We start from the raw sequence: 27,186 nt of genomic DNA on the forward strand, positions 1-27,186 counted from the left end.
CCAGTAAAAGCAGCAGGCTTTTGTGTGTATTTTTGTGTGCCTTTTCTTTGATTAAACTTGATTAAAGCTGATCGGATTGAAAAGTGTTTCAGAGAAGGAGCTGAAAGCGTCTGTAAACTCACTTGCCAACCACAGAGGGCGCTAATGCAACCAAACTGGATGTAAAGTGCGGTAATAACCCGCAGTAGAAGAAGAAGGAGCCGTTACGCAAAGCGCGCAGGGAGGAATTGTCCCTCGTCACCTCCCGTCGTTTGTTGTTTTTTTTTGCGGAAGGTTACGTGCAATTTATCAGGTAAGCACGACATGTACTTTCATCACGTAATCCCATCGACGCGTGTATATTTGCATTTATATATATTTTTTTTTTGTGTAAAGAATTTAAGACGTTTCCTGTTGCTGGTGTTTTGTATGAAGCGATGTCAAAGTCGGGAAGGTTTTATGAAAGGTCTGAAAAAAAAAGTGTCGAAGCAGGTTTGACGGAACAGCTAACGGTAAAGCTAAAGCTATCTGTTTTGCTAAGTAGCTCTCCGTTTTCTAACCAGATTTTGTGACAACTTAAATGTGTTAGGAGTAATACCCGCGACATGAATGTGTCGCACTGGGGGACGTTTCGCTGCTTTGTCTGTCCCTGGAAAGACGCATGCAACCGTTGCATCATGTCAGCCATGTTCTTGTTGGTTAAACTGGTCAGCCAACGTCATGTTTGTTGTTGTTGTTGTTGTTGTTTGTAGTTGCTGTTGATAATAATGTTTCGTCGTCGTCGTTGTTTTATCCAACAGATTACAAGTTGAGAGGTGAAAGAGACGAGCCACGATGTCCAGCAGTGTAAGTGGCAGACGCGTACGCCAGACTCCATTCAAAAAATCGGGCAATTTAGCGGGATACCGCCCCGTCTTGAAAGTTGTACACGGGATTTACAATATTTGTGTTATTATGAATATGCAGTCTATTCCGTGGTCTTCAGCTTCTTAAATGTCCCACACATGCCTTGTCTTTGTAGTTTTGTTGTTTTCCCCTCCTATATATTTATTCTTTGCACTTTTGTACAATGTGAATTTGTTTTAAAAAAAAAGACGTTTTTTTTTGAGCATATAAATGGCAAATTCACGAGACCACTTCAAGTAATACGTGTGTCGGCGGTGTCCGCTAGATAAGAAGGTGGAGCAGGGATATAAAATGTTCCACGCTGGCAGACGTTTCCCCGATTAACGTGACGGGTTTATTGAAGCTGCCCGTTAACAGGCGATCCGGTCCCTCTTTAGGTGCTGTGCGGTCGAAGCAGGTCGGCTCTGTCTCAGGCGGCCGCTTGCCATCGGGCTTTGGTTTCCCTCCGGGTCGGCGGAACCAGAACCTTCTCCGCCGCGAGCTCAGACGAGCCTTACGTCGCCGCGTCACCCGCAGATTCGGGTGAGTCCCGCGGGAAAGGAATGGGTCAACGGGTTTTATTGTTCCTCATTTTCTCTCGAATTTGACCTCTAAAACAAGACGAGATCGCACGTCCAACAGACAGATTGAGTTTTCAGCTGATGAAACGCACGGCGACGGTCTTTGTCTCGTCCCCTCAGGGCCGAGAACCGTGTGGCCCGACGAGAACATGGGACCGTTCGGACCTCAGGACCGGCGCTTCCAGTTGCCGGGAAACGTCGGGTTCGACTGCCACCTGGAAGGCACGGAGGACCAACAGAAGGCTCCGGTCCGCAGGACGGCGCCCGACCTACTGACGGTCCCGAGCGGCACGGAGAGACACCAGTTCGTACTGGCCCAGTTCGTCAACGAGTTCCAAGTACGTGTCGGAACAGCCGGTACGCGAAGGCGTTTTTGTCCGACTTGATCGTTAGGTTTAACAGTCGCGGCACTGAAACGGAGCGTCTGTCGATACGGAGTCCCGATCTACCGCTTTTATATCAGAGGATCCGGCCGCGACCTGGAAGTTTGCGAAAATGATAAAAATCAAAGTTACGTCTACGATCGACGAGCGAATAGGTCTTTAGTTTACGTAGGAAATGTGGGCAGCATTGTTTTATTCGATCGATATATTGTGAAAAAAAATACAAATGTCAGTCGCGCTCCATTGCGGGACTTACCCGTTTATCATAGAGCGTAAAAGAAAGCGAAGAAATGAAATGAAGTCGAATAAACCGGTGAAGCCAGCGGCGCAATTTCCGAGACGTAACCCGAGACGCGTGTTTGTTTATCAGGGAAAACTGGGCCCCGTATCCAAGAGAGTCCGCAAAGCCGAGCGGTACTTTAACCAGAGCGACACGGACTGCTCCTTCAGCTCCTGTCCCGAGCTGCTGAAGAAAGGTAAGAGAACGCCGCGTAAGAAACTGGCCACCTCCGGCGACCCGGAGCGTCCGGCTTTTTTTTTTAACACCAAATGTCGACGTGTCAGATCTGGAGCTGCTGTTCCCCTCGGCGCCCGCCACCTCCATCACCGTGGTGACGGTCACGCAGAAGGGCGATCGGCGGGAGGACGAGGCGGCGGAGCAGGAAGGAGACCGGCTGCTTCGCAAAGTGAGTCCTCTCGTATTTGGTTTCATATTTTCAAGGCGGGAAAATTGGAAGCGGCTGCCGACGGAGACTCTTTTTGTTGTTGTTGTTGTTTTTTTAATTTTCTCTTCCGACCGCAGTTCGTGAGCGGCGCGAAGGAGATGTGTTTCGCTCTGTGGACCGCGGGATACTGGGCCGACTTCATCGACCCGACAACGGGAGCGGCCGTGAGTTCCTCTTTGTTTTTTGTCCGCGCGCCGATTCACCGTCACGTTTTTACCGCGACGCCGAACGGAACCGATCCGTCGTCGACGAATACACGTGCGATTCGTCTACCGTGACGTCGCGAGTTGCTTTTCTTTCCTTTTAGCTTACGTCGTTTCATTTCTGACTCCTCGAGGCAAAAATGCTTCAACTCCTAATTTGCGTACACGTTCAGGTGTTTCTTTTGTAGTATATTCGGATTGATTATTATTGTATATTTTGCATACGAAGCGGGGGAAGTGCGATCCAATCGCACAGAATGAGCAGCGCGTCTCCGTGGATTTTATTTTTTTTTGTCCTCTGATTTACTTTGTGTGATTAATAACCAGGCTAAAATGCATTATTTCTTATGTTTTATATCCCCCGTAGTTCTTTGCTTCTCCATCAAGTCAGACCTCCCCGCAAACAGACGAGCAGCTGAGACACCTCGGCTTCCACATCGAGGTGTCGGGCTCCTGCACCGTCATCCGCCACATCCTGAGGGGGACGCCTTTGTTCGTGGGGACCGTTTTCACCAACGCACCTCCTCACAGCTCCGCTATCGCCAAACTACAAGGACTTTCAAATTTACTGGAAGACGAAGAGTAGTTGTTTATATACACACACATATATATATATATATATATATATATATATATATATATATATGTATAGAACCAAATCCAAGCAGAAGCCCTCTTTTTTTTATCCGAGAAGGACTCTGACGCAGATCCTCTGCGCTGACTGACCGAAGCTCCGGAGGCGGCGGTTTCACAATGTGCTGACTCTGTAGAACGTGTTAATATTTTCAAGGGCGATTTGCGTATTTATGGAACGATGTCCTCTGGCAGCTGCTGCCGGCTTACGGGGGGGGGGGGGAAACAAACCCCAAAACATCCACGTCCAAACAATGAAGAGAGATCAAGTCCGAAACGTTTCACACCAACACGTACGGTGTTGTTTTAACGCGTCGCGCAGAATGTAAAGAAATCACGGAGACCGTTTCCGACGAAGCGTTTCCGGTGCAAATAAAGCGACACTCTTATTTCCTGAAGCTGTAATCCCGCCGCGGCTTTGTTTGATCGTTTCCCCGTGTTCTCCATTCGGATCCGTACTTTGTCCTCTGATTTACTTTGTTGCAAAAAAAGAAAAAAGCTCAAATGTATTGTTTTTGTTCTTAAGATATTTAAATGTCATTATGAGATGCGTGTTATTATTGTGCGTGTATTTGTTCTGGCCAACGCGAGCGCCGCCACTCCGCACCGGCCTCTGCATATTCGCCACAACGGACGCCGCGGATGTCACGATACCCGACACGAATGGAAAATACGGGACGGCGTGAGCGCGGCGCGTTAACTGACATCGGGGTTTTACACGTCCGGGGTTTTCCTTGGGGTTTCCGGAGGGCTTAGGCGCTCAGTCAAGGTATACGTTTAGACTATAACGACGACAATATTGGCGGTCAAAAATAATAATCGCACAGCATTGTCAAAACAAGACCGGTAGTACAACGGTGTGGAAAACCCCGCGTGTATGTCCCAATCGGTATAAAATCATATTTAACTCGTATCGGCCTTGAAAGTTGCCTGAAGATGCGACACCGTTCGTGTGCACCCGTCTCGTATAACCTAAAACAACGATTCACTACGGTCCGCGCTGTACGGTTACGTACGATACGAATGAATTCCACGCACAGCTTTATACTTTAATGCACTGACGTGTTTAAAGGAAACGATAATGTTACAATTTCAGCGTTTAGTATGAATAAATGAAGCAAAAAAAAAAAAACAGTGTAAAATGAACACGGTGCGGTAGTGACAAACTGTCAAACTTTGGGGACGTCCCAGCTCTGACGCTGCACGTTACCTGCCGTGTTAAATGTTAAGGAGTCCTTATTACTCAAACAGCTGCGAAGACGAAGACGACGTAGAGCGGCGCTGCGGGACGAAGCTGGAATCGGAAAAATCTTCCCCACCCCACAAAAAAAGGAGTCAAAGCAATCGATCGATTCATGGACGAAGGAATTATTGGACAGACTGTTGTTACCGCTCACTGGGAATAAGAAAAAAAATGTTAATTGCAAATTTGAAAAAAAATATATATATTTTTTTTCCTACGGAGTTTGGTGTGCGCGTGTTTCATCTTGTCATTTCTATGACTATTAACTGACAATTTTGTTTTTGTTTCGTTTAAAGGAATTTTCCACGATAGGATCTACTAAAAGCATTCGGCCGAGCGTCGGGTTTCAGTCCGGGCAGAGCGCTCTCTTAACGAACGCTCTTCTCGGATCCGCCGAGACGTCAATCAATGAAATTAATTTGTGACACGCAGCCTCCTCCGTCCTTCCCTCCTTCCTTCCCTCCCTCCCTCCCTCCTTCTTTCCACTTTTTATAGTCTCGGTCGCGACACCGACTCGGGTGTCCTGGACGACGGGCCTTCGTCACTATTTTTAAATAGCAAACAACTTAACTCCTGGAGAAAAGCAGTTGCCGCGGTCGCAGCCCTAATCGGACACCTCCCCGAACCGGGCCACCTAAAGCTCAAGCGGAACGCAGGGAAACACTCGTCCGGTTTTTTTCAGCGCGCGGGTTAACTAACGAACAAACGGGCGACGGGTCGGGCTGGACCGCGCGGCTCCCGCTTTCAGACTTCAGAGAGCTCTCCCGGTCGGCGCCGTCGCTTTTATTCTTCCCCTCTACAGAAGTACACTTCTATACCGTCTGGGACATTACTTTTGCGTACGTGACGGACTTTACGATGACGACTTGACATGTAGCCCGTCCACGTAGGACTGGATTATTACTGCTGAAGGAGGCGAAGCGTCCGTTACGTACTTTATATACTGACCAATCGCTATTAATAGTCTTATTAGTAGTCTTACACTGTAGATGCTTCAATCAAGTCGGTTCAAGTTTAAAAAAAAAAAAAAAAAAAAAAGTAGGTTCACTAAACCGAGGTTGAAAAGTTAGTTTGAAACGACCAAAAAAAGGAAAAGTGTCCTTGTCGGTCCTTTTTTGTGTAAAAACTTCATTTAACGAGAGGTGAACTATCATTCATTGAAAAGAACTTGTATTTTTACATTTTGAAATGGTCTGAAAATGAGAACGGTACATATTGAATGAAGTAAAGAACGAATTTATTTGCTGTGTCTGATTTCGATGACAGAATATGACAAAATGTCGGTGATATTTTACAGTGCGACCGCATCAAATGAAATACTAAAATGTAGAATACAAATTTGCACAAACCGCGGTATAGTATTTGAGCGAAGGTTATTTCCAGTACTTTCCGCATCGTAAATGATCCTTGCGTTCACGCAAAGTCTTCACGTATCGACCACCACGATAAACGCACAACGTAGATACGTTGAAGTGTAAATGAACATAACTTCCTGTTGACGTGATCTGCAATGCGATGTGGTCTTTGCGTGATTTGATGATATTAAAAAATGGAGTCTCTGAAATAAGAGCGCAAATCGGCTACGATCAAAACCATCAGTCATCACACTCTTACTTCATCTGCAATAAGCGCTGTGCAACTTCGTAAGGAGTTTGTTGAGTAATTGCGCAAAACGGCCGGCGGGGGGCAGTAGTGCTCGTCGGCGGCGTCTAATCTGCCCGAAACGTGACGCGAAGTGAGGCAGTTGCGCGCGCAACCGCCGCCATCTTTGAAATTCGGAAGAGTACGGGGAGGGGTGTGCGCGCGCGAGCGAGCGCGAGCATCACGGCTGCACCGGTTTAACGTAATTCGTGAAGTTGACTCGAACCGGCGTTTTAGCGACAAGGACGTCAGCCCGGCCGCGAACCGGCGAACCGAAATATGCAGCAAGCGAGCGCGCAGAGCGGCCGTTCTCCGCAGCCGGCGAAACGCGGGACCGACTCCCCGGCCGCGGAGCCTGCGCCGTCAAACAAAGACGGCCCGGCCCCGGCGACCGAGCGGTCCCCCGCGGCCGAGCGGGCGGAGGGAGCCGCGGAGGGAAGCGGCGAGGGCCCCGAAGAAATGACCCTGGACATCAGGAGCTTTCGGAAGCCCGGCGAGAAGACGTTCACCCAGCGCTCCCGGCTCTTTGTCGGGAGCATCCCGAGCGACATTTCCGAGGAGGAGTTCAAAAGCATGTTCGCCAAATACGGCACCGCGAACGAGGTGTTCATCAACAGAGACCGGGGCTTCGCCTTCATCCGCCTGGTGCGTTCAAAAAGTTATATTCATTTGAAATTGGGATTTGTTGGCACAATAAACAACACACGTTTTACGGGGTTGAAGAAATACCGCGGTGGGTTTTAACGGGACAAACAAACTCGACACGTTCACAAACTAACTTAAAGAGTCTTTTTTTTATTTATTTTTTTAGTAAAGCTTTGTCGTCGTTGTATAGATTCGGTCTGTCCTTTTAACTTTAGCATTCCTCTTTCCCTCCTTTTTGAATAACTTGAAGTATCCGTCCGTGACCCCCCAAGTACGTGTACAAGCTGCCATTGAGTCACTCGACTACGTCCAAAAGCACAAACGTGGTTTTGTTCTCCAAACTTCCTCAAAATAAAATAAATAAATAAAAATGACACAGTAAAGTAACATAATCTCGCAGCAGCCGGATCTCTGTAATAAAACACTTCATTTGGTGAAGTATATTTGGTCCTTTATTAGACGGGTTTTCCTTCACGGGTCCAAATCCGAACCTGCCAAATAGCTTTCGGGGTTCGTCGTCGTCATCCTTTGGCTTTGTCATCCCGCTTCTGTATTCAGGAAACCCGGACGCTGGCGGAGATCGCCAAAGCCGAGCTGGACGGGACCGTTTTGAAAAACCGACCCATCAGGATCCGCTTCTCCACGCACGGCGCCGCGCTGACAGTACGCAACCTGTTGCCCGTGGTGACGAATGAACTGCTGGAGCAGGTAAGGGAAAGAAAGAAAATCCCTCGAACGAGGGCGACGTTTGCTACGTTTCATTTTCTACGTCGTCTGAAAACCTCCTCGCGCCCTCTCAGGCGTTTTCTCAGTTCGGTCCGGTGGAGCGGGCCGTGGTGGTGACGGACGACCGCGGGCGACCCACCGGGAGGGGCGTCGTGGAGTTTGCGACCAAAGTAGCCGCGCGCAAAGCGCTGGAGAGCTGCACCGAAGGAGCGCTGCTGCTGACCACGTAAGGGCGGGCGACATCGCGCGCCGAACCGTCGTCGTCGTCGTCCGTTAGCGCGAGTTGCGTTTTTAACGCGCGGTTGTCCTTCGTTCCCGTCAGCACGCCTTGTCCCGCTATCGTGGAGCCCTCGGAGCACTTTGACGACGAAGACGGCCTGCCGGAAAAGTTGCTGCAGAGGACTCCAAAGTACTACAAGTATGTAAATGTTTTTGTTTTTGTTTTTTTTCGGGTTTGTCGATACGGCGCTTTTGTTCACGTTTCGATTTGTACTCTGAGTATATTTATATTTTGTTCCCCTCAGAGAACGAGAGCAGCCGCCGCGATTCGCCCAGCCGGGGACGTTCGAGTTCGAGTACTCGTCTCGCTGGAAAGCTCTCCACGAGATGGAGAAGCAGCAGCGAGGACAGGTGGACAAGAACATCAAAGAGGCCAAAGAGAAGCTGGAGGCCGAGCTGGAGTCGGCCAAACACGAACACCAGCTGACGATGATGAGGCAAGGTGGGTGCCTTCGGCGTCGCCGTTCACGATACCGGTCGCGTCGGGAAAACGACGCTCGTCGCTTCCCGGTCGACGGCGCGCGGAGTTTTCCCCCGTTTCGTTGACGTCGTCCCGCTTTCCGTCCTCCAGATCTGATGAGACGTCAGGAGGAGCTGAGGAGACTGGAGGAGCTTAGAAACCAGGAGCTGCAGAGGCGAAAGCAGATCGAGATGAGGTGAGTTTCCCCGTCTTTGACCGAACTCCGTATCGTTGGATCGGCGTCGACTCGTGTCTCTTTGTGCCGCGCGAAGACACGAGGAGGAGAGGAGGAGGAGAGAGGAGGAGACGACGAGACACAGAGAGCAGCAGGAGGACGCGAGACGCCAGCCGGAAGGCTTCAAACCCAACTACCTGGAAAAGGTGAGTCCCGACCGACGCCGCCGCGAGATGTAATCGGATCGTTTTCTTTTCAATCGCCGCTCAGACGCGCAAAAGTAGGAATCCATAAAATGGCGTCGTAAGCGGACTCGACTCGAGGTACCGAACGTATCCTCCCGCATTGTACAATATCAAAAGGTCAAAATAGAAACCGTAAACACGGACTATTTGGGATAAAATGAAAGAAAAGAAAACTTTTGTCACTTTTAAATCTTCTTTGACCCGCTGCGCAACATTTCCTCAGTTTCTGTCGAGGCAGGTTTTTTTCCCGTCTTCTTTTTCATCTGAAGCCATTTGTAGTATTTTGATAGTTGCAATTAGAGCTGCCGCGGTAACCACGTCACAGAAATAATGTACAGCTTGACACGCAGCATTTCACTGGCTGACTGTTTCTTCGTCGTGCTTCTTCTTCTTCTTCTTCTTCTTCTTCCTCTTCCTCTTCTTCTGCCTCTTCTTCTTCTTCTTCTTCTTCTTCTTCTGCCTCTTCTTCTTCTTCTGCCTCTTCTTCTGCCTCTTCTTCTTCTGCCTCTTCTTCTTCCTCTTCCTCTTCTTCTGCCTCTTCTTCTTCTTCTTCTTCTTCTTCTGCCTCTTCTTCTTCTTCTTCCTCTTCTTCTGCCTCTTCTTCTTCTGCCTCTTCTTCTTCTTCTGCCTCTTCTTCTGCCTCTTCTTCTTCTGCCTCTTCTTCTTCCTCTTCCTCTTCTTCTGCCTCTTCTTCTTCTTCTTCTTCTTCTTCTTCTGCCTCTTCTTCTTCTTCTGCCTCTTCTTCTGCCTCTTCTTCTTCTGCCTCTTCTTCTTCTTCTTCCTCTTCTTCTGCCTCTTCTTCTTCTTCTTCTTCTGCCTCTTCTTCCTCTTCTTCTTCTGCCTCTTCTTCCTCTTCTTCTTCTGCCTCTTCTTCTTCCTCTGCCTCTTCTTTTTCTTCTGCCTCTTCTTCTGTCAGTGTTTGTGAACTTCGTGATGATGTAGTTATAAATTGACAGCCTCGCCTTAAGTTGAATTTCATCAATCTCTGTGCGTTTGAACTCAATTCTTAAGACCGCAAATGACGACTAACAGCACGACTTGTTTGTATATTCTGTCTCGTGTCGATAATCTTTGTTTTTCGTTGTATTTGATGAGTGTGAGTTCTCGATTTGTATTTGTCGCGCGTCTGTCTGTGTCGACTGATTTCTGTTATAACTTTTCTCTTCACATCCTTTGCTCCATCTAGAAGTCCCGTCGGAGTCTGCGTCTCGAAATGTTCATCGTAATAATAATAATAACACTGATATTATCCGCCGAGCTTTCGCGGTCAGAGCAGTGCGAGAAAAGTGTCAGTTTGCCGAAAAATATGAAATAACGACACCTACAGTCGGCTTATCGGTGCGCGTGAAGTAACGAATAGTATAATGCGTAAGAGGCATCGACGGGAACACAATCGGGAGCGAAAGACGGACTTACTCGGTCCGCCGGCGGCGTAACGACATACTTTGAACTCTGGGTTATTTCCTTTTTCATTTTGAAAAGGTCTGAAGCGCAATTATTTGCGGCGCGGAGTTGAAATGAGGTCAGCGTCGTTAGAAGGAAGCGCGTTTGGTCACGACTCCGTCTTGGCGCCTCACCTGCATTCGTTTTGTCAGCATTTATTGATAATAATACTGTAATGACATAAGTGAAGTGGCTCCTTATGGGTTTCTTATAACTATTGAACATTTAAGTGATTAAAGTGCTCATTTTCTCGTCATTCTTGATTTGTTTGTAGTTTAGAGATGGATAACGGTCGAAGGGCGACGACTCCCAGAATTTAAATCCCGCCTTTGCTGCCATCTAGTGCTGAAATTAGGTGCACTTTGAATCGTCGCTGTTATTGCGGTGACAAACAGACTTCAGACAGTTTCATGTCATTGTTAAGCACACGTTCCCCTCCATAGAGCCATTATCCATTCTGGATTTTCTTTTTTATAACCGCGACGTGTTCAACGCGTCGACCGTTTGAAAGGTAAGTACCAAAGTTCAGCCTCTCGGCATTTGCCGTAACTTGACGTATTTCCCCTCCCCCTTCACACGAAAAAGAATAAACGCATTTAAAAAAAGACGGGACGTAACTGCGGCGCAGCGACTCGTAACGATTTCGGCTCACGGATCAACGGTTTAACTGCGTGTTATAAAATGAAACTTTATTTTTAGGTCACGGACGTCAAGCTTTTTCCACCGGGTTGGATTGATCCTCAAATAAAGTCGATTCTTCAAAGCAGACTCAATCCAGATCAGTGAAATCCACGATGGCCTGTGTGTGTGTGTGTGTGTGTGCGTGTGTGTGTGCGTGTGCGTGTGTGTGTGCGTGTGCGTGTGCGTGTGTGTGTGAGAACACGTAGAAAAAAATAAAATAATGAAACGGCTAGAGGAGCATCTGTGTTTTTTGCGTGTCGGAGGCCTGACGCACGGAGCTGACCGTCAGACGCCGAACCACTAAACGCATCGATCGCTTCCGGCAGCGTTAACCGTCGGAGGCCCTCGTCAATAGATGGGATCGAACACGCTGCTTCGGTTGCGCAACGAGAGCAGGAACGCTGCCGTGCGCGTATTAGAAAACAAAGCCACTAAAAGAACGTCGCGGCACCGCTGAGGTTTGTAAAAAAAAAAACAGGCCCGCTTCTTCTTTTGTTCTAAAGGTTGTTCTTCACTTCTTTCAGAGAGAACAGGAAATGAGAGGGGGTGAGCTGGGCCCTCGAGGAGCCATTAATATGGGAGGTAGGGGCACGATCGCGTCAAGACCCGTCGATCCAAAAACCAGACGAAGTCACGTTATACAAAGTGAATGTATCAGCTGTGCGTGCGTTGCATCCCAAGTGGCTCATCTTGTTTACAAATGTATTTTTGACACCTTTTTTTTTAAATTATTTTTTTTATGATATTATATATCATAAAATGTGACTTGGGATGCGACGCACAGAAGAAAATAAACATTTCCCACATGACAACATGCAGCCCATACTGACAGGATTCACAGTGTACTGAATGGGGGTTTGTTTGTCGGGAGGGGGCTTGGTTGTTTCATTCGTAGCGGAGTCCCCGAGCTCTCATCCTACAGCCGCGTACGCAGATCGGACCTACCGGATAACGGTTATTTATTTATTGCCGCCAAAGACGGCAAAGTCATATTTGCGATCGGAGTCTGATATTTTATCAGCTGCAGTCTTGTTGGCTTTTAGCTCGTCGTCGCATTTGGACAAAGAAGTGACAGTCCTACAAAAATATAAACGCGACACTTGTTTTTTGCTCCCGTTTTGAGTCAAGTTACAGATGGAACACTTCTTTTATGTAAAAAAAAAAAAAAAAAAAGGTTTATTTGTTGTTTTTATTGATTTCAAATGAGCGTTAGTGAGCATATTAGAGGGGCCTTTTGATTGCGACCAGTCCGTGCAATAATAACGCCGTTTAATCGGCGTCATCCGTCAGCCGGGTGGATTATTTAGCGAACGTGAAGCACGGCAGGTTTGAAGAATAAAATGTGCGTAAGAGAAGTCTTGGATCTTTGACTCGAAGCGGTAAAAAAAATGTCAGCAAAAGGCAAAAAAAGGTTTATATTTTTGTTGGCGGGAGAATAATCCTAAATAGAAACGGCGATCTGCCGCACGCGGGACGAGAGGCCGGGGACGAGAGACTTCTCCGGAGGATCGCACGTCACCTTTGTCCACAAACGTACGTTTGAGTCGTCCGAGCGCGTCGTCTCAACTTGAATCTGGACTCGTCTTATCCGCGCTAAATTTTTTTGCGTTTTTGTGAAACGTATCCTGTCGTAATGTGAAATTTACAGTCGGCCTGAAACGCAGCAGGCGTGGCGACGTGAGCGCCGGTTTGTTGTTGTTAAATGCGATCGATGCCACGTTCACGTCGTTACGGTAAATGCGAAAGTTAGTCGGGCCGACCTATCTCGGCACGAATGACTCGAGGCGGTACGATTTATAGATAACTGTCCGGCGACGTTTGGGGGCGAGGGGGGGGGATTATTCCCTCTCAACAAGGTGACGTGCAATCCAAAGGTCGGTCAGCGAAAGGTTTCGCATTTGACCCGCGTGTGCGAGAAGCATGTTTTTTTTTCTGTCCTCCGTCTTCCCTCTCTGTACCATGTGACTCGAGCTGGTTTGTTTTGAGTTAACGTTGGTTTTTGGTTGTAAATGTCGAGACGTATTGAAAGGAACTGACGCCGTGACGTTTAAATAACAAAACGGCGTCGGACCTTCAGACGGACGAGTCGAATTGAGAGTTTGAAATCCCCGTAAAAAAAACAAAACACGCAAGCGGTTTCGGGGAGGCGCGGATCGAACGTTGCCTCCCGATACCAACTCGGACCCGCAAACTGAAAAGACGTGGGACGTCGCGGTCGGAAGCGACGACCCTCGGGTGGATTTCCGTAAAGTTTGCGGTTCGTCGGGGATCGGCGCGACCAAAAGCCAACGTTAACTTGGACGCGCGCCGAATGACCGACCGACCAACGCTCCGTTGTTTTTGCGTTTAGACGGCTTTAACCAGGCCGCCGCGGGGCCGAGCGCCAACCAGGGTCAAATGACGGGCGCGAGCGGAAGGGGAGGAACCGTCGGCCCGGAGGGGACGGCAAATACGGGGACGCAGATGATGTCGGAGAACGGAGCCACGGTAACGTATCCGGAGCACTCGCGCGGAAATAAAAGCTTAACTCGGAAGAAGTGACACGTAGTCTGCAAACATTTGTGTCGTGAAGACTTTTAAGATCAACGTTAAGAGGTTGTGTATTTGAAGTTGTAAAGACTCAACTAACGGTCGTGTTCCTCTCTCTCTCTCTCTCTCTCTCTCTTTGACTGCGTGGTTTCGGTCTCGGACGGCGACGCTCGGATCGAACCGAACCCCCGCCCGACGAACTTCGGAAACCCGCTCTGGAAAACTGTCGAACCCTTTTTTTGTGTTTTGTTTTGAATACACCGACATTGACGTCGCGATTCAAATCTCCCACCGTTCCCTGCAACTCCGGACTCGTGACACCGCAGCGTAACGAGAGGTACCCGCCGGGCGGGTCGACGGGCGGCCGACCGGGAGCGGAGTCCCCGAAGCAACACCACCACCAGCAACAGCAGCATCAGCATCAGCAGCATCAGCATCAGCAGCAGCAGCAACAACAACAACAACAACAACAACAACAACAGCAGCAGCAGCAGCCGCAGCAGGCCATGGGACCTCAGGCAGGACCGGCGCCGGGGTTCGGCCGGGGGAACCCGGTAGGGGGCGTCTTCGAAGGGCCGAACAACAAGCGGCGGAGATACTGAATACGGACGGTAGTCGTGGATTGTTGTCGCCGCCCCCGCAAAGACAAACGTCTTGTTTAGTTTTGACACGGACCCACACGTCGACCCCGTTCCCCCCTGTCCCCCGTCCTCCCTAACCCACCCTGTTCCCCGTCCCCGTGACCTGGACACGTTTGCAGAGAAGATCTGAAATATTTGTTATTTTTTTTGTTTGTCATCGAATGGTACGGTGGTAAAACGACAGATGGATATTTTACAGTATCTGCAATGTTTATAGAAAAAAAAGTGTGTGTGTGTGTGTGTGTGTGTGTGTCTTGACAAGAGGTTGATTATCACGCCAGGCCGGACGCTGTCCGCCCGACAGCTGTTTTGCGTGTGTCGAGGAGGCCTTTGCGAGCAGGAGACGCTTAATCGAGCCGCTTTACAGGAGCGTTGTGGAGGATTTAGCGGCACCCGGCGGAGAGCGTGCGGATCGCCTTCTCCCTCCGAGCCAGCAGGAGGATCTGCGGGCGGCCGCGGGACTCGTGAATAAACGAGAATATTCCCGGACTCCGCGAGAGTAACGGTCCGTAAATCCCTTTTTATAAAACGTACTTTCTAATTCTGTCCCTCCATGCAGACGACCGGTCGTCATTCGGTTTTATCTCTGTTTTGTTTTTTTGTCCCACCCCCCCCCATCTCCTGCCGTCGTGTTCAGAGCGGCCCGAAGCTCGAGCTTTTCCTCTCAACCCAGCTGGACTCGCACGCATTGACCTCATCGGTTGAACCTTTGGGCCACGTTTAGTACGAACACCTGACGTTTGTAACACGATATAATGAAATGATCCGAGTAAACGCGGAGAAGCGTCACGGGTCCTTATTTCATGTCGTACGCTGCCCTCAGTTGATTGTTTTTTTGTTTTTTGTCCCAACGTCTCCGCGCATCCTGAATTTGTTGGCGAAGAGAAATAAAAAAAAAACCATTTGTAGGAACTTGTGTTTCTTTGTCATTTTCTCCGTAAACCGTCGCTACGATACGATTACGCGGAAGCGGGACGCGTCTCTTCTGACAGCCGGGACCCAGAAGGACCAAAGCGGCTCACGGTTAACTTTAACCCGTAAACACGAAGCCTATTACAAATGTGAATTACGAGGGCAGTAAAAGCGTGTTGTGTAGCGGGGAGTGTTGGGGAGCTGGTGTGTGTGTGTGGGGGGGGGGGGGGGGGGGGGGGGGCGTTGCTTTTCTTCGTCATGCCCAAGGCTGCTCATTACCAACAGAAGGGAAGGTAATGTGGTGATCCACTTTTCTTTTCTTTTTTTCTTTTTTTTTTTTTGGTTTAATTGGGGCTGATTTGTGCCCAATTTGGGGAACGAACACTTCGGCGGCCTCGTTCTCCTTTAGCCCAGTTTGTGGCCCACTTCTGGGAGGACAATCGATCGTAGCCATTTTTCCTTTTCGAATACTTTGAACGCTTGAAAAGTTCGCCTCAATCCCGTCCCTCGGGTTTCCCGGCGTACTTTTACGACACACTCTAACGCAGGAAAGGGCAGGTTTTCGTCCGGGGTCGCGGCGCGACGGACCGTCCCGCGTCACCGACGGAAGACGGCCTCCGTAGGAACTTTTGATAATCGATAGCGGAGATTTGAACGACGCCCTACATTTCAACGTCGCGGTCGGTACCGTTCACGACCGTTTCCCAGAGGCTCCCCGATTTGAACGACGCGGGCTTCGGACCCCCGATCGGACGACGCGCGTCCGATGGACGTAAAGGACTTCTTTTAGCGGGGGAAACGTTCGCGTGGGTTCCTACGGAGGTTTCGTCGGCCTATAACTGAATGTTGATATTATAATCACCCTAAAAAAAATAAAAATAAATAAAAATAAAAATAAACAAAATGCTACAAACTGTCCCGAAGGTCCCGAAACCCCGTATCGGGCCAAAACCCGAAAGGTCCCGAACCCGAGAGGTCGCCGGAGGATTAAAGGGAGGAGAAGGAGAAGAAAAGCGTCCGTTAAGCCAAATTAAGTTGATTATTTGCGATGCTTAACGGAGTTTTGGGATTTGGGTTGTTGCGAAAGCCAGATTTTAGGATCTTAAAACGCTCCCAACGCGCTGATGAGGTCTCACAAGGGGACTCATTGTAAGGGGGCCAAAAAGTTTGAGAACCACCGCAGAGGAAACCGTTTCACGTTTAATATACGAGACGATCGATGTATGTTACGTGTAAAAGAAGCAATAACAGGAAGACTAAGAGGGTTATGGAGGTTTTTAGAAGGTAGTCGTGTATAACAAAAAAATGTGGAGATCTCTGAGACCACAAGTATGATGTTTTTGTTTGCAGTTTTGATGAGCAGCAGTTTGTGTTGTTGTTGTTGTTGTTTTGGTCTCCAGGAGCTTATACGCTCGTTGAATCTGAATTGTTTTAAAGCTGTCACTTCCACGATATGAAAAGTGTCGTCATTTAGCCGCTTTACACGTCTTTAAATAAGAAAATATCACCGGCTTTCCTTTTAAACATGGAAGAAATATCAAGAAGTAATATGACGATGCCGTTTGAGAACGTAGTTGGCTGTTTGTATCAGATCTACATCCACTTTTTAGAACTGGACGCAAACGATATTTAAAAATGACTTTTATCACTTTGTTACTGACAGAACGATCTCGTTTGTGGACCGTAAAGGTAGAAACGGGACTTTTTCTAAAGCCCTCTGGGGACAGGGGATAAAGTGTCCCTTCTGCTGGATTGCGGCTGAAAGTCTTACGAGCGAGCGAGCAAACAGTTATTCTTACCTTTTAATCTTCTCCGTTTTCATTGTTTGTTTCGGACTAAATGTGATCGTGTGCTTAACGAGCGGAACAATTGGGTTTAAAAATAGTTAGACCTATTTTGTCGCCTGCGTTTTTGGCGCCGCCTCTGTCCCGTGCGTAAAAGGCGCACTAAGAAGTGGCACAGCAGCCGATAATCCAGACAGGAAGGTGCTTTAGGTTACAGCACAGCCTTTCATTGATGGCGAGGACAGCGCGAGAGGCTGAGCGGCGGGATCAGCTGAGCTTGTTTTGCTCCCTCACTTTCCTCTTTTTCCCCTCCCGTCTGCGATTCGTCGTCCTCGCGGTTGCGTCGGACGAAAAGTTTCCGGGGACTCGTCGGCGGCTCGCGTTGAAATGGTTTGCGTCTCCCGGAGACGGAGGTTATTAATTGGATTTCTCTCTTCCCTCGCATCACCTGAGGACAGTCGGACAGTGAGCCCGCAGCGCGTCTGGAGGCTGGATGGACGACATGTCTCCGCAGCAGCAGCAGCAGCAGGACAGCCTCAGCCGGGGCGGCGCGTGGCAGGACAATAAACGGGTTACGTGTTACCCGTTAGGATGTAGGTTTTTCTGCACGTCGATGAATAGTAAGGGTTTAACGGCGAGTAAAGAAAAAAAAAGGTGTCTCGATTTGTTTCGGTTCGGCTGAGCTCCGACCCGAGTGCGCAACCGCGGGACGGTTCGTCTCCGCGTAGTCGACCGGCGACACGCTCGGGCGAGGGGCCAGAGGTCAGAGTTGAAGGAAGTTTTAGGCCCTTTTTTGTCCGCGTCTATCAGCGTCCATCAGCGTCCGAGCTTAAATAATAGGAAGATGACGGTCACGCGCGCGCGCGCGACGGGCACCGAAAAGACACCGACGCGCGATGACGTGCGCCATAGTGGCGTTTGCCGACAGTCCGCGATTAAAAAACGGCGTTAATGAGGGCGTTTGCTAAATAAGCAGGAAAGTAAGGAGCCGCTGTTCCTCCGGGCTCCGCTGAAACACCGGCCGACAAATCTCCGAGCATTAATAACGGCGCAGTGATCGGTGAGGGATTACGGAGCAACGAACTCGAAATATAACGAGTCCGTGTCGTCGCGTAACTTTATTCCTACGTGTTCCCTTTGTTTTTGTTTTTATCCCCAGTGAAATGTTAAGTACAATAAATAACGATGAGGCACTTTTTGGGGGGGGTTTGTTTATGTGAAGCGCCTCAGTCGTTTCAGGGGTTAATACGAGACGCAGACTTCAGTCCCGCTGCTGATCCGACACTCGTAACAGTAAACACGGTGAGCAGTGACAGCGAGCCAATAACCCCCCCCCCCCCCCCCCCCCCCCCCCCCCGAAACTCAGACATCATCATCACCGCCACCGCCGATCCTTTCAGTGTTTGGCAAAGTTTTTTTTTTTTTTTTTTTTTTTTTGGGGGGGGGGGTGAAAAGGTAACAGCGCGATGCCGGAGCGTCAGGAATGTGTCGGCAGCCTGCGAGCCGGTTAAATCCACGATATTACATTGCGAAATGTCAGAAGTGCGCGGACGTGCGCGTTGTCCGTGGAGACGGAGAGGGACCGATGTTTTTCACACCGCGGAGCCTCGGAGGCTTTCGGGCTGAACGTTTTGACGTTGGAAACGTGGGAACGTACAGAATTTCGTGATCTTTTATTAACAATTTTTTTTTTTGGACATGTACCTGATTGTCAACGTGTTAAACATACTCCCGTGGGTAGTAACACGTGTTCATTTCGGTCCTGCCCAGGTGTCATTGTTAGAGCTCTTTCTTTGAGAATCACAAACACCTTGTGTGAATTATTATGTGAAAGGGAAAAACTAGGTGAATGGTTCAATAGGCGATACAAAAATCAGAGTTAATATTTCCCCCACGCGTTGAGTTTTTAAGAACTATATATACATATATATTTATTTATTTATATATATATTTATTTATATATTTATTTATTTATATATATATTTATTTATATATTTATTTATTTATATATATATATATATATATACACACACACACACATGCATACAGAGCACAGTCTCTGACTATAAGTGAGCATGTGAATGCGGTTAGGTAACAGTTGTTTTTCACACCCACAAATGCCACTACGATTACGTTACATGAACTGTTTAACGATCGTCGTGGCGAAAGGCCGATAAAGGGATCCGGGAGGAGAAGAGTAGGACGGGAACGTGGCCGCGAGTACGAGTACGTCCGCGGAGAGAAAGGATCCCTTTTCTCTTTTTTTAAATTTTTTTTAATAACGGACGTTGTCGTCTCTTCTTCTTTTGTGTTTTTCAGCACGCGAAGTCCCAGAGTTATCGGCGGCAGTCGGCCCCGTCTCTGGTCATCAGCAAGGCTCTCATCAGGTCCAAGACTCTCTCCAGGTACTCGGGCGGCACACGTGCACACCTGTCGGTTGCCATATTTGGGGGAGTTGTTTTTGTGTTGTTGTTTTTTTTTAACTGAGGAACCGCACACAAGGACACACTAATGTAAAAAAAAACAAGAAAAAGAAATACCTGCACACACGTTACCGCGGTTACCAAATGATTTGACTTCAGCGATACCACATTCAGTACGTACATCGCAGTCCCGACAGTTTATTAATTATAATAATGAGCAGAAATTCAAGCCGTCCACGAAGGCCCACCCCACCCCCACCCCACCCCCAGGTCCACCGAGACATTGTTCAGGTGTCTTCCCACAGCGGTCACTCGGGTCAGGCTCACCGACACCTGAACCCACGCTCTCACACATACGTGCAGACGCTCGTACGCTCGCACGCACACACACGCACACACACACACACACACACACACACACACCGGAGGCAGCACCCTCAGTGAGGTGCAGAGATAATCTTCCTGGTGACTTATCAGAGGATGAGGTGTCTATTAATAGTCTGTTTTTGAACATACGGAGGGGGAAAGTGGAGAAGGAGTAACCTCATTAAAGAGCTCCTAAAGAGGGAGGGGCGGGGCTTTGTACGGACCACGCCCACCAAACCCCCTCCCGACCCCCGCCCCCGCAGCCCGGTCTCACAATAGAGCGTTTTATCGGTAGCGCGCGCGTGCCGATCGAAACTCGGATCCTTTTTCACTTCTTTGATTTGGGTTCAATCGGGCCGAAAGTCCAACGGGCAAATAGCTCGTTTACTGTATGTTTATTGTGTCATCATTTTTTCCAGTAAAGCATCTGGAAACTTCCTCCAGCTTTGGGTTTTGTTACGTTACGTTTGAGCAGAGCCGGTCTCCCGTTACGTTTGCGGGCTTTACGCCGGCAGGCAGGCTGCGGCGTCATGTCGTCAATAAGTGAATGTGTGTGTATATATATAAAATGTCCACCTTCTCCCCTGCAACCGGATGTCCACGTGCGGCGGGGGTGACGTCTGAGGTGTCTCCAATTCGATTATGGAGTTTAACGGCGAGACGGGTAACCCGTCGGAATAATCTAATAACGGAGACGCTAACCGGTCGACTTAATCCGACTCCGCATTTACCGCCGAAGACGCCCTCAGATAAACCCGCCTCGACCCGAAAAACACCAAAGGCGGCCGACCGTCGCGTAACGTTACGCGACTTCCGTTTTGCGGCCCGTGGCCGCTCCAGAGCGAGCGACGGCGTTTCACCGCCGACCAGTTCGGTGCCCGAAAAGGGACATTTTTTTTTTTGCGAAAAGCTGCAGAGCAAACGCGGGGTTACGTTCCCGCGTCCCCGAGTGGGGTCCCGACCCTCGGGTTGGAAACCGCCGACGTACCGAAGTGAACCGGGAGTATTTTTTGTATTCATTTATTTGCGGACTCGAAGCGAAAAACGGACAAGTGAAATAAAGCGGACCGAAGGGATTTCCGGGTAACGGCGGCCCCCCCGACGCGTTTGTGTTCCAGAGAGAGCTTCCCGGTCCCCGTGTCCCCGGAGACGTGTCCGCTGGTCCGGTCCTTCCTGGCCGCGTCCGACCGGTCCTTCCTGCTCCACGGGCAGGCTCAGCTGAAGACGGGGATGCAGACTCAGGACCGGCACCTCTTCCTCTTCGACGACCTGCTGGTGATCGGCAAAGCCAAGTGAGCGCGAGTCGTTGCGGAAGAGCTTCTCGTTTCCTCGCCCGGGTGGAGATTACAGCGTGTGTGTGTGTGTGTGTGTGTGTGTGCGTGTGTGTGTGTGTGTGTGTGTGTGTGTTCCCAGGTCAGTCAACCACTTCAAGCTGAAGACCCAGGTGCGCGTGTGCGAGATGTGGACGGCGGGCTGCACGGACGAGGTGTGCGAGGGGAGCACCAACCCGGAGAGGAGCTTCGTCATGGGCTGGCCCACCTACAACTGCGTCGCTACGTTCAGGTAACACCTCGTCGTAAAGGACCCACGCAAACACAAACGGCCACCCGCCGGACGAGTTTGCTGTTTTGGCGTCGGGGTTTGGGGTTTTTCCAACGCGCCCCGAATCCCGGTCGGGCCGGTAAACCCGTAACCCGAGAAGGGGACTCGGTGTGCGCCGTTAACTGCCGTGCGATCGCTGACCGTGTTTGCGTTTCCCCCCCCCCCCCCCTTCAGCTCAGCGGAGCAGAAAGAGATGTGGCTCTCCTTCCTCAAAAGGTAACAACGGCCTTCAGGCGTCTGCCTAACGCGCGCGCAGGCGCGATAGTAAAAGTCTGACGGCTGTGTTTCCTCCGCAGTCGGATAAAAGAAGAGAAAGAGACGGAGGAGCCTAAAACCATCCCTCTGAGAGTGTTCGGGAAGGGAATCAACACGTACGCGGTTGTAAGTTCACTCCGAGTGTCCGTCTGTTGTGACAGCCTAAGTCCCGCTGAGCCTCGGTATCAGTATCTCTTCTGCACGTGCGTGTGTGTGTGTGTGTGTGTGTGTGTGTGTGTGTGTGTGTGTGTGTGTGTGTGTTACGCCTCTTCCTCTAATCAGACCAAGACTCTCCCGGTCAGCAACTCCGACTCCACCAACGAGGTGATCCGACTGGCCCTGCAGCAGTTTTGGCATCATTGTGAGTAATCAACCAAACACACTGTTTATCCAGCTGTTTATGTTGGTTGTACATATAATAATAATAAAGATATATTTGTGTATTTGTAGGCTTTTTTTTTTTCTTCTTCATTATTTTTTTTTTTTTTTTTTTTAAACCGAGTATAATCTAGCAAAAGATGCTCGGGGTAAATGAGATGCTTTTGTCAATAGTTTTTTCTAATGATGAAATTCCCAGCGATGGTGACTTTAGGTGATAAAGTGGGAAATATCCAGCTTCCACCACATTTCCGCGATATATAAAAAAAATGCGTGTTTATACACGAGGTAGAAACGGTACGTATAAAGAACGCCGGGCGACGTGTCAAACTTTTTGTGCTCTTTAATGTCGGTATCGGCCCCAAAAAATCCAGCATCAGTCGAGCTGTGACGGTGTTTTGTTCTGAACCGACCTCAACACGCACACAGTGGCGCAAACACGAACAGAATAAGTCTTTGTCACGTCTCACAATCCCCCCCCCCCCCCCCCCCCCCAAAAAAAAAAAATTGTTTTCTCCGCTCAGCCTCGTGCTGAGTTTTTCCTCTGGCGACTCGAAGCGACCGTTTGTCTTTTTGTCTCCGTCTCACTCAGGGACACGTCAAAGACTTCCAGCTGTGGGTCATCTCCAAGAGGGACAACACGCCGTACCCTCTGATCGGTCAGCGAGTCGCCGAGATGTGATTTTTTTGTTGTTGTTGTTGTTGTTGTTGTTCCTCTCGAGACCTGCGACGTCTGCCGTCCGCTCCTCTCCTCAGGTCACGAGTTCCCCTTCAGCATCCAGATGAGCCACACGAGACACCCGACGTCTCAGGGCGGGGGCGGGGACGCCGCCACTCCGGACAGACAGAGGGCCGCGCAGGCGGAGCAGCTGCAGGCGCACAAGCAGTGTCAGTTCGTCCTGAAGCAGCGGGCCGCGGAGGCGCCGCAGCGCCGCGCGTCCGCGGGTAAGCGACCGTACGACGCGAAGCGACGGAGAAGAGAAAGCGGCGCTTCGCGGTAACCCGGTGTCGTGTTTTCAGATTTGTCCCGGAAGACGTTCAAAAGGAGGCGCTCGCTCATCGCCTGGGCCTTCTGGCGGGGCTCCTCCTCCCACCTGCACGAGCCGTCCCTCGCCGAGGCCCCCCGAGGTCAGCTGTTCGGCCGGCCCCTCGCCAAAGTGTGCGTGGACGGCGCTCTGCCGAAGCCGGTCGCGGTGAGCTCATACGTATATTGGCGCGAGCGCCCTTCTTTTAAAATTACGACGCGCGAACGATCTCCGACGCTCCGGCTCGCGAAAGGAGCGGAAACGTAAGTCGTACGTCTCGGTCCCGTTTTGTCTCCCCCGTCCACAGGACATGCTGGAGTTCCTGTACCACGAGGGCCCGTGGACTCGGGGCATCTTCCGGCGGCCGGCGGGGGCTCGGGCCGTCAGGGAGCTGCGGGACTCCCTGGACGCCGGAGAGCTTCCGCTTCCTCTGTCGCGGGACGGCGTCTTCATCGTCGCCGGAGTCTTCAAGGTACTTTGAGGGATTGAGCGCTCGGGCGAGGCGTTAACGGGGGAAGGGAGAAACGCCGCGCGTATTCGGTACGGCACTCGAACCGCCGGTCGACCCGCGCGCACAGCGAGCGGTCGGAGCTGTCGGATCGGCTCGTTACTATAATCGGGATCGTAATCTGCGATCATCCGCGGGGATTACGGCTCGTTTTCACGCGCGCTTCGCGCGGGCCGCACCTTTACGCCGCGAACGGCCTTTATTCCGGGTTACGGTAAAATGCGGAAAGGGGCGGATTCCTAGAATCCTCTCAGCGAGCTGCTGACGTAGTGTCAAATATATGATTTTAAAAAACAAAAACGAGAACAATAAATAGCAAAAAAACTTTTGCCTAAAATGTATTAGCAATATTGTTGACCAATAATGACATTTTACGCCCGTCCGCAGGATTTCCTGCGCAGCATCCCGGGCAGCTTGTTGGGCTGCCATCTGCACGAGGAGTGGATGGAGGTGCTGGAGGAAGAGGAGGAGGAGGAGGAGCAGGTGCAGGACGTACAGAGGTAACGCGCACACGCGCGCTCACGCTCCGCGCTCGTTATCGGCCGACCGGACAAACCGCTCAACGGTTTAAAATGTTTTCCCGCCCGTCGCAGCACGATCGGTCGGCTGCCCGAGGAAAACGCCCTGCTGCTGCGCCACCTGCTGGCCGTGCTGCACGGCATCCGGGGCAACGCCCACGAGAACCAGATGACCAGCTTCAACTTGTCGGTGTGCATCGCTCCCAGCATGCTTTGGCCCCCCGGAGCGCCCCGCAGCCCCGAGGCGGAGGGACAAGGAGCTAAGAAGGTGATCCGGGCGAGCGACGGGGGAGCGGGGGGGGAGGGGGGGGGCTTGGCAACGGAGGGCCACGGCGGTGTCGGAGCTTAACACCTTCCCGAGACAGATTCGACGGCTAACGCGTTGCGGAATTTGACCCCGAACTCACAGTTTGCCGACAAAGCAAAGACCCTCGCGAACGCAACTGAACAAACGGGCTCGCCGACAAGAGAGCCGTTTGTCCGCGGGCCGCGAATTAAACGGCAACGCGGAAGTTATTGTTATTTTTGCGTGTATGTTATTTTTGGCCCGAGGTTCACCTAATCCGTTAATCCGGGAAGCGGTAAAGCCGGGGAAGGTTTCGCGACGGGAAGGTCCGCTCCCGAGGAAACGCGGAAAAGCGACAAACATGTCGTTCTCTGTCCGCTGCAGGTTTGCGAGCTGGTGAAGTTCATGATCGAACACTGTCGGGAGATTCTCCGGGAGGACCCGTCGTCCCTGTTCGGAGGACCTCCGCGCCGCCTCGACGGCGAGGAGACGGGATCGGGCGCGCGGGCCGAGGCCGAAAGCCTCGTAACGCAAACGTACGCTTCGGACGACGGAGGAGGTTAGTGGGCGGGGGTGTGACGAGACGCGTTTAAAAGGAGTCGTCAGAAATATGTGGGTTGTCGTAAAGGGGGGAAAGAAAGATACGTTTGGCACGAACAAAACGGTGTTTTCTGCGTGTCCCGTCCTCCTCTTCCTCCTCCTCCTCCTCAGAGTTGTGGACGTACCCTCTGACCGACTCGTCCTACGACAGTCTGGACAACGAGTTGGACAGCGGCAGCGCCGGATCGCCGGGTTTCCGTGGCAGAAGTCGCCTCCGACCCAAACAGCTAATCGGCAGCCTGGACTCCATCCTCACGTTCGGCAACTACGACCCGGACCCGGACTCGGACCTGGACTCGGACCCGGACCGCTCCCAAACCCGCGGCCTCCGGTTTCACCCGCCGCTGGGACACGGGAGGTCCGACGCGGACGCGTCGAACGTGGACGCCTCCTCCGTCGCGGACTCTCCGTCCCCGGAGGGGCGGCGCGCTCAGGGGCGGCGGCGGTCGGAGCCGGCGATAGCGTACGCGGTCCGGTTTGGAGCGTCCGTCTCGGGCGGCGCAGACGTTCTCGCCGCCGACGAGGACGAAGACTACGAGGAACGCGACCCTTTCGAGCCCGACCCCGCTCGGGCGACGAGAGGCGGAGAAGGGAGCGGCCCGCCCAGCCTCTCGCTTCCGCCCCCTCCCCCCCGCCCCGTCGACGGGGACCGAACCCGGGCGACCGGGCGAGGACTCGTCCCGGCCGGGGCGGCTCCGACCTCCGGCCCGAAAGACTCCCGAGTCAAAGATCGTCTGAACTGGGGGACGTTGAAGGGCTGCCAGGGCCTCCACCCGAACTCTTGGCTGAAGAAAGGCCGGAAGCTGTCGCTGACCCAGCAGGACAACGCGGACGAGGAGAAAGAGGACGGGAGCTCGGTGAGTGGACCCGTTACCGTAGCGACGGCGTCGCATTTAAGAAGCGGTGCGCCGCAGTTCACGGTTTGTTAACGACGCGCCCGTCTGCCTTTGCAGGAAAGGGCGGGTGAGAAAGGAGGCGCGAAACAACCCAAAACGAAAACGACCCGCCGAGGCTCAAAGGATGCGGCGGGAGGAGGAGGAGGAGGAGAAGGAGGAGGAGGGGCAGGAGGGGCGAGCCATGGGAGAGGGACGCTCGGCCCGGAGCGGCTCAAGCCCTCCAGCCCTCCTCTCCACCACCGCTCCACGGGGAGCCTCTGGGTCCCCGGGGGTGACGTCCCGCCGCAGGCGTCCCCGTCTCGAACGTACAAGCAGACGGCCGGGCCGTCTCTGTCCCTGTTCAGGAGACACAAGTCTCCCTCCGGCGAGGAGGAGGAGGGGGAGGAGCGCATCGCCCGGCTCCAGCGGCGCCGCGGGTCCGAGCCGGGACGGCAGGCGGCAGACCGGACCTTGCGCACCGGCCCGGGCGAGGCTGCCCAGCGACCCGGGCCTGAAGGCGTCGGAGGCGGAGTCACGGGGCGGGACGACGGCGACCCGGTTCCGCCTCTCGCCGCGCGCCCCCACGGTCGCGAGGGACTACATCGCCGGCAACCCGCAGAGCGGCCGGCGGGCGGCACGGCGGAGAGCCACGGGGATCGGCCGAAGAGGCGCGGCGACCCGGAGGCGGACTTGGACCGGCTCCTGTTCGCCGAGGAGTCGTACGTGTGACTCGGGCGGGTCGTTTGACTCGAGAGGACCCGGAAGCGAACTGTATTTTCTACGTCCGTTTCGCTTAGAAGCTTTTCCCGCCGTCGCTAACATTTACCGCCGTCGGACTATCCGTAGGATTTCCGGAACGAATGTCACTTTTGTGTTTGGGATAGAAATAGAAATAAAAATGGGGGGAAAAAAAAACCCACACACGAGGCCAAAAAAACCAAAAACAAAACACTCGCCAACGTTTAAAGCCGCCCGGTTTTGCCTTCTTTTACGACGGTCGAGCGGAAACGTTTGAATACGGAACCTTTGGACGCTCTTTGAATCAAACGCAGATTCACAGGCGACGTGCGGTCGCTCGTACGACCCTCGTCGGGCGGAGCGTCCGTCTCGCCGTCCCGTAAAAGCCGAGCGCAACGCGGCACGGAGCGTCGCTTCCGCGTCGCGGCGGCTCAACTTTGAGAAATGCGCTACGAGCGCGCTCGTTCCGTTTGTGCTCTTTTTTTTGTCGCCACCCGCATCGCGCATAAAAGCTAAAATGCTAAAATGCTCGTAGGGAAGTTCGGCCCAGCGCTCCTTAAATACGTAGCGACGAAGTATTCGGCGACGGCGTCGCGAGAAACTAACCGTCGGTAGGTCGGACGGCGGGCCGCGTACCGATTAGGAATCGTTTTACGAGCTTCACACTTTACGCAGCTTCAACTTTTGAAACACGGGCCGAGCCGATAAGCTTTCAAATCCGCTTTTGCGAAACAGAAGCCCCGCGAGCGGAAACGCAATTCGCCGTCGTTCGAAATGCGAAGCGGCGACCGGAAAACGCTGGAAGAAAAACGAAGAGTC

The 27,186-nt window shown here is 51.6% G+C and overlaps 2 protein-coding genes and 1 pseudogene across 4 annotated transcripts; all 3 read left to right on the forward strand.

Moving 5' to 3' along the window:
• The first annotated feature begins 203 nt into the window (after positions 1-203).
• Positions 204-4,853, forward strand: mmadhca (metabolism of cobalamin associated Da). 3 transcript variants are annotated; one of them, XM_069166352.1, is made up of 8 exons: positions 204-292; positions 780-825; positions 1,263-1,407; positions 1,566-1,783; positions 2,199-2,304; positions 2,393-2,514; positions 2,631-2,717; positions 3,124-4,853. In XM_069166352.1, the coding sequence occupies exons 2-8, from the start codon at positions 814-816 to the stop codon at positions 3,340-3,342; spliced, it is 909 nt and encodes a 302-aa protein (XP_069022453.1). In that variant the 5' UTR covers positions 204-292; positions 780-813; the 3' UTR covers positions 3,343-4,853. The 3 variants fall into 3 exon arrangements, with proteins under 3 accessions (XP_069022453.1, XP_069022454.1, XP_069022455.1); XM_069166353.1 differs by lacking the exon at positions 204-292 and adding an exon at positions 313-491; XM_069166354.1 differs by lacking the exon at positions 204-292 and adding an exon at positions 313-445.
• A 1,117-nt stretch (positions 4,854-5,970) lies between these two features.
• Positions 5,971-14,337, forward strand: pspc1 (paraspeckle component 1). Its single transcript, XM_069166351.1, has 10 exons — positions 5,971-6,918; positions 7,477-7,626; positions 7,719-7,870; positions 7,967-8,062; positions 8,169-8,365; positions 8,495-8,579; positions 8,656-8,764; positions 11,452-11,509; positions 13,278-13,414; positions 13,783-14,337. The coding sequence occupies exons 1-10, from the start codon at positions 6,553-6,555 to the stop codon at positions 14,056-14,058; spliced, it is 1,626 nt and encodes a 541-aa protein (XP_069022452.1). The 5' UTR covers positions 5,971-6,552; the 3' UTR covers positions 14,059-14,337.
• A 2,521-nt stretch (positions 14,338-16,858) lies between these two features.
• LOC138208474 (rho GTPase-activating protein 20-like) lies at positions 16,859-27,121 on the forward strand (annotated as a pseudogene).
• Positions 27,122-27,186: the final 65 nt, after the last annotated feature.

Source organism: Embiotoca jacksoni, unplaced genomic scaffold, assembly GCF_022577435.1.
Source record: "Embiotoca jacksoni isolate LCO1_2020_lvr unplaced genomic scaffold, fEmbJac1.0.p SCAF_38, whole genome shotgun sequence".
In the NCBI taxonomy this organism is placed as follows: Eukaryota; Metazoa; Chordata; class Actinopteri; family Embiotocidae; genus Embiotoca; species Embiotoca jacksoni.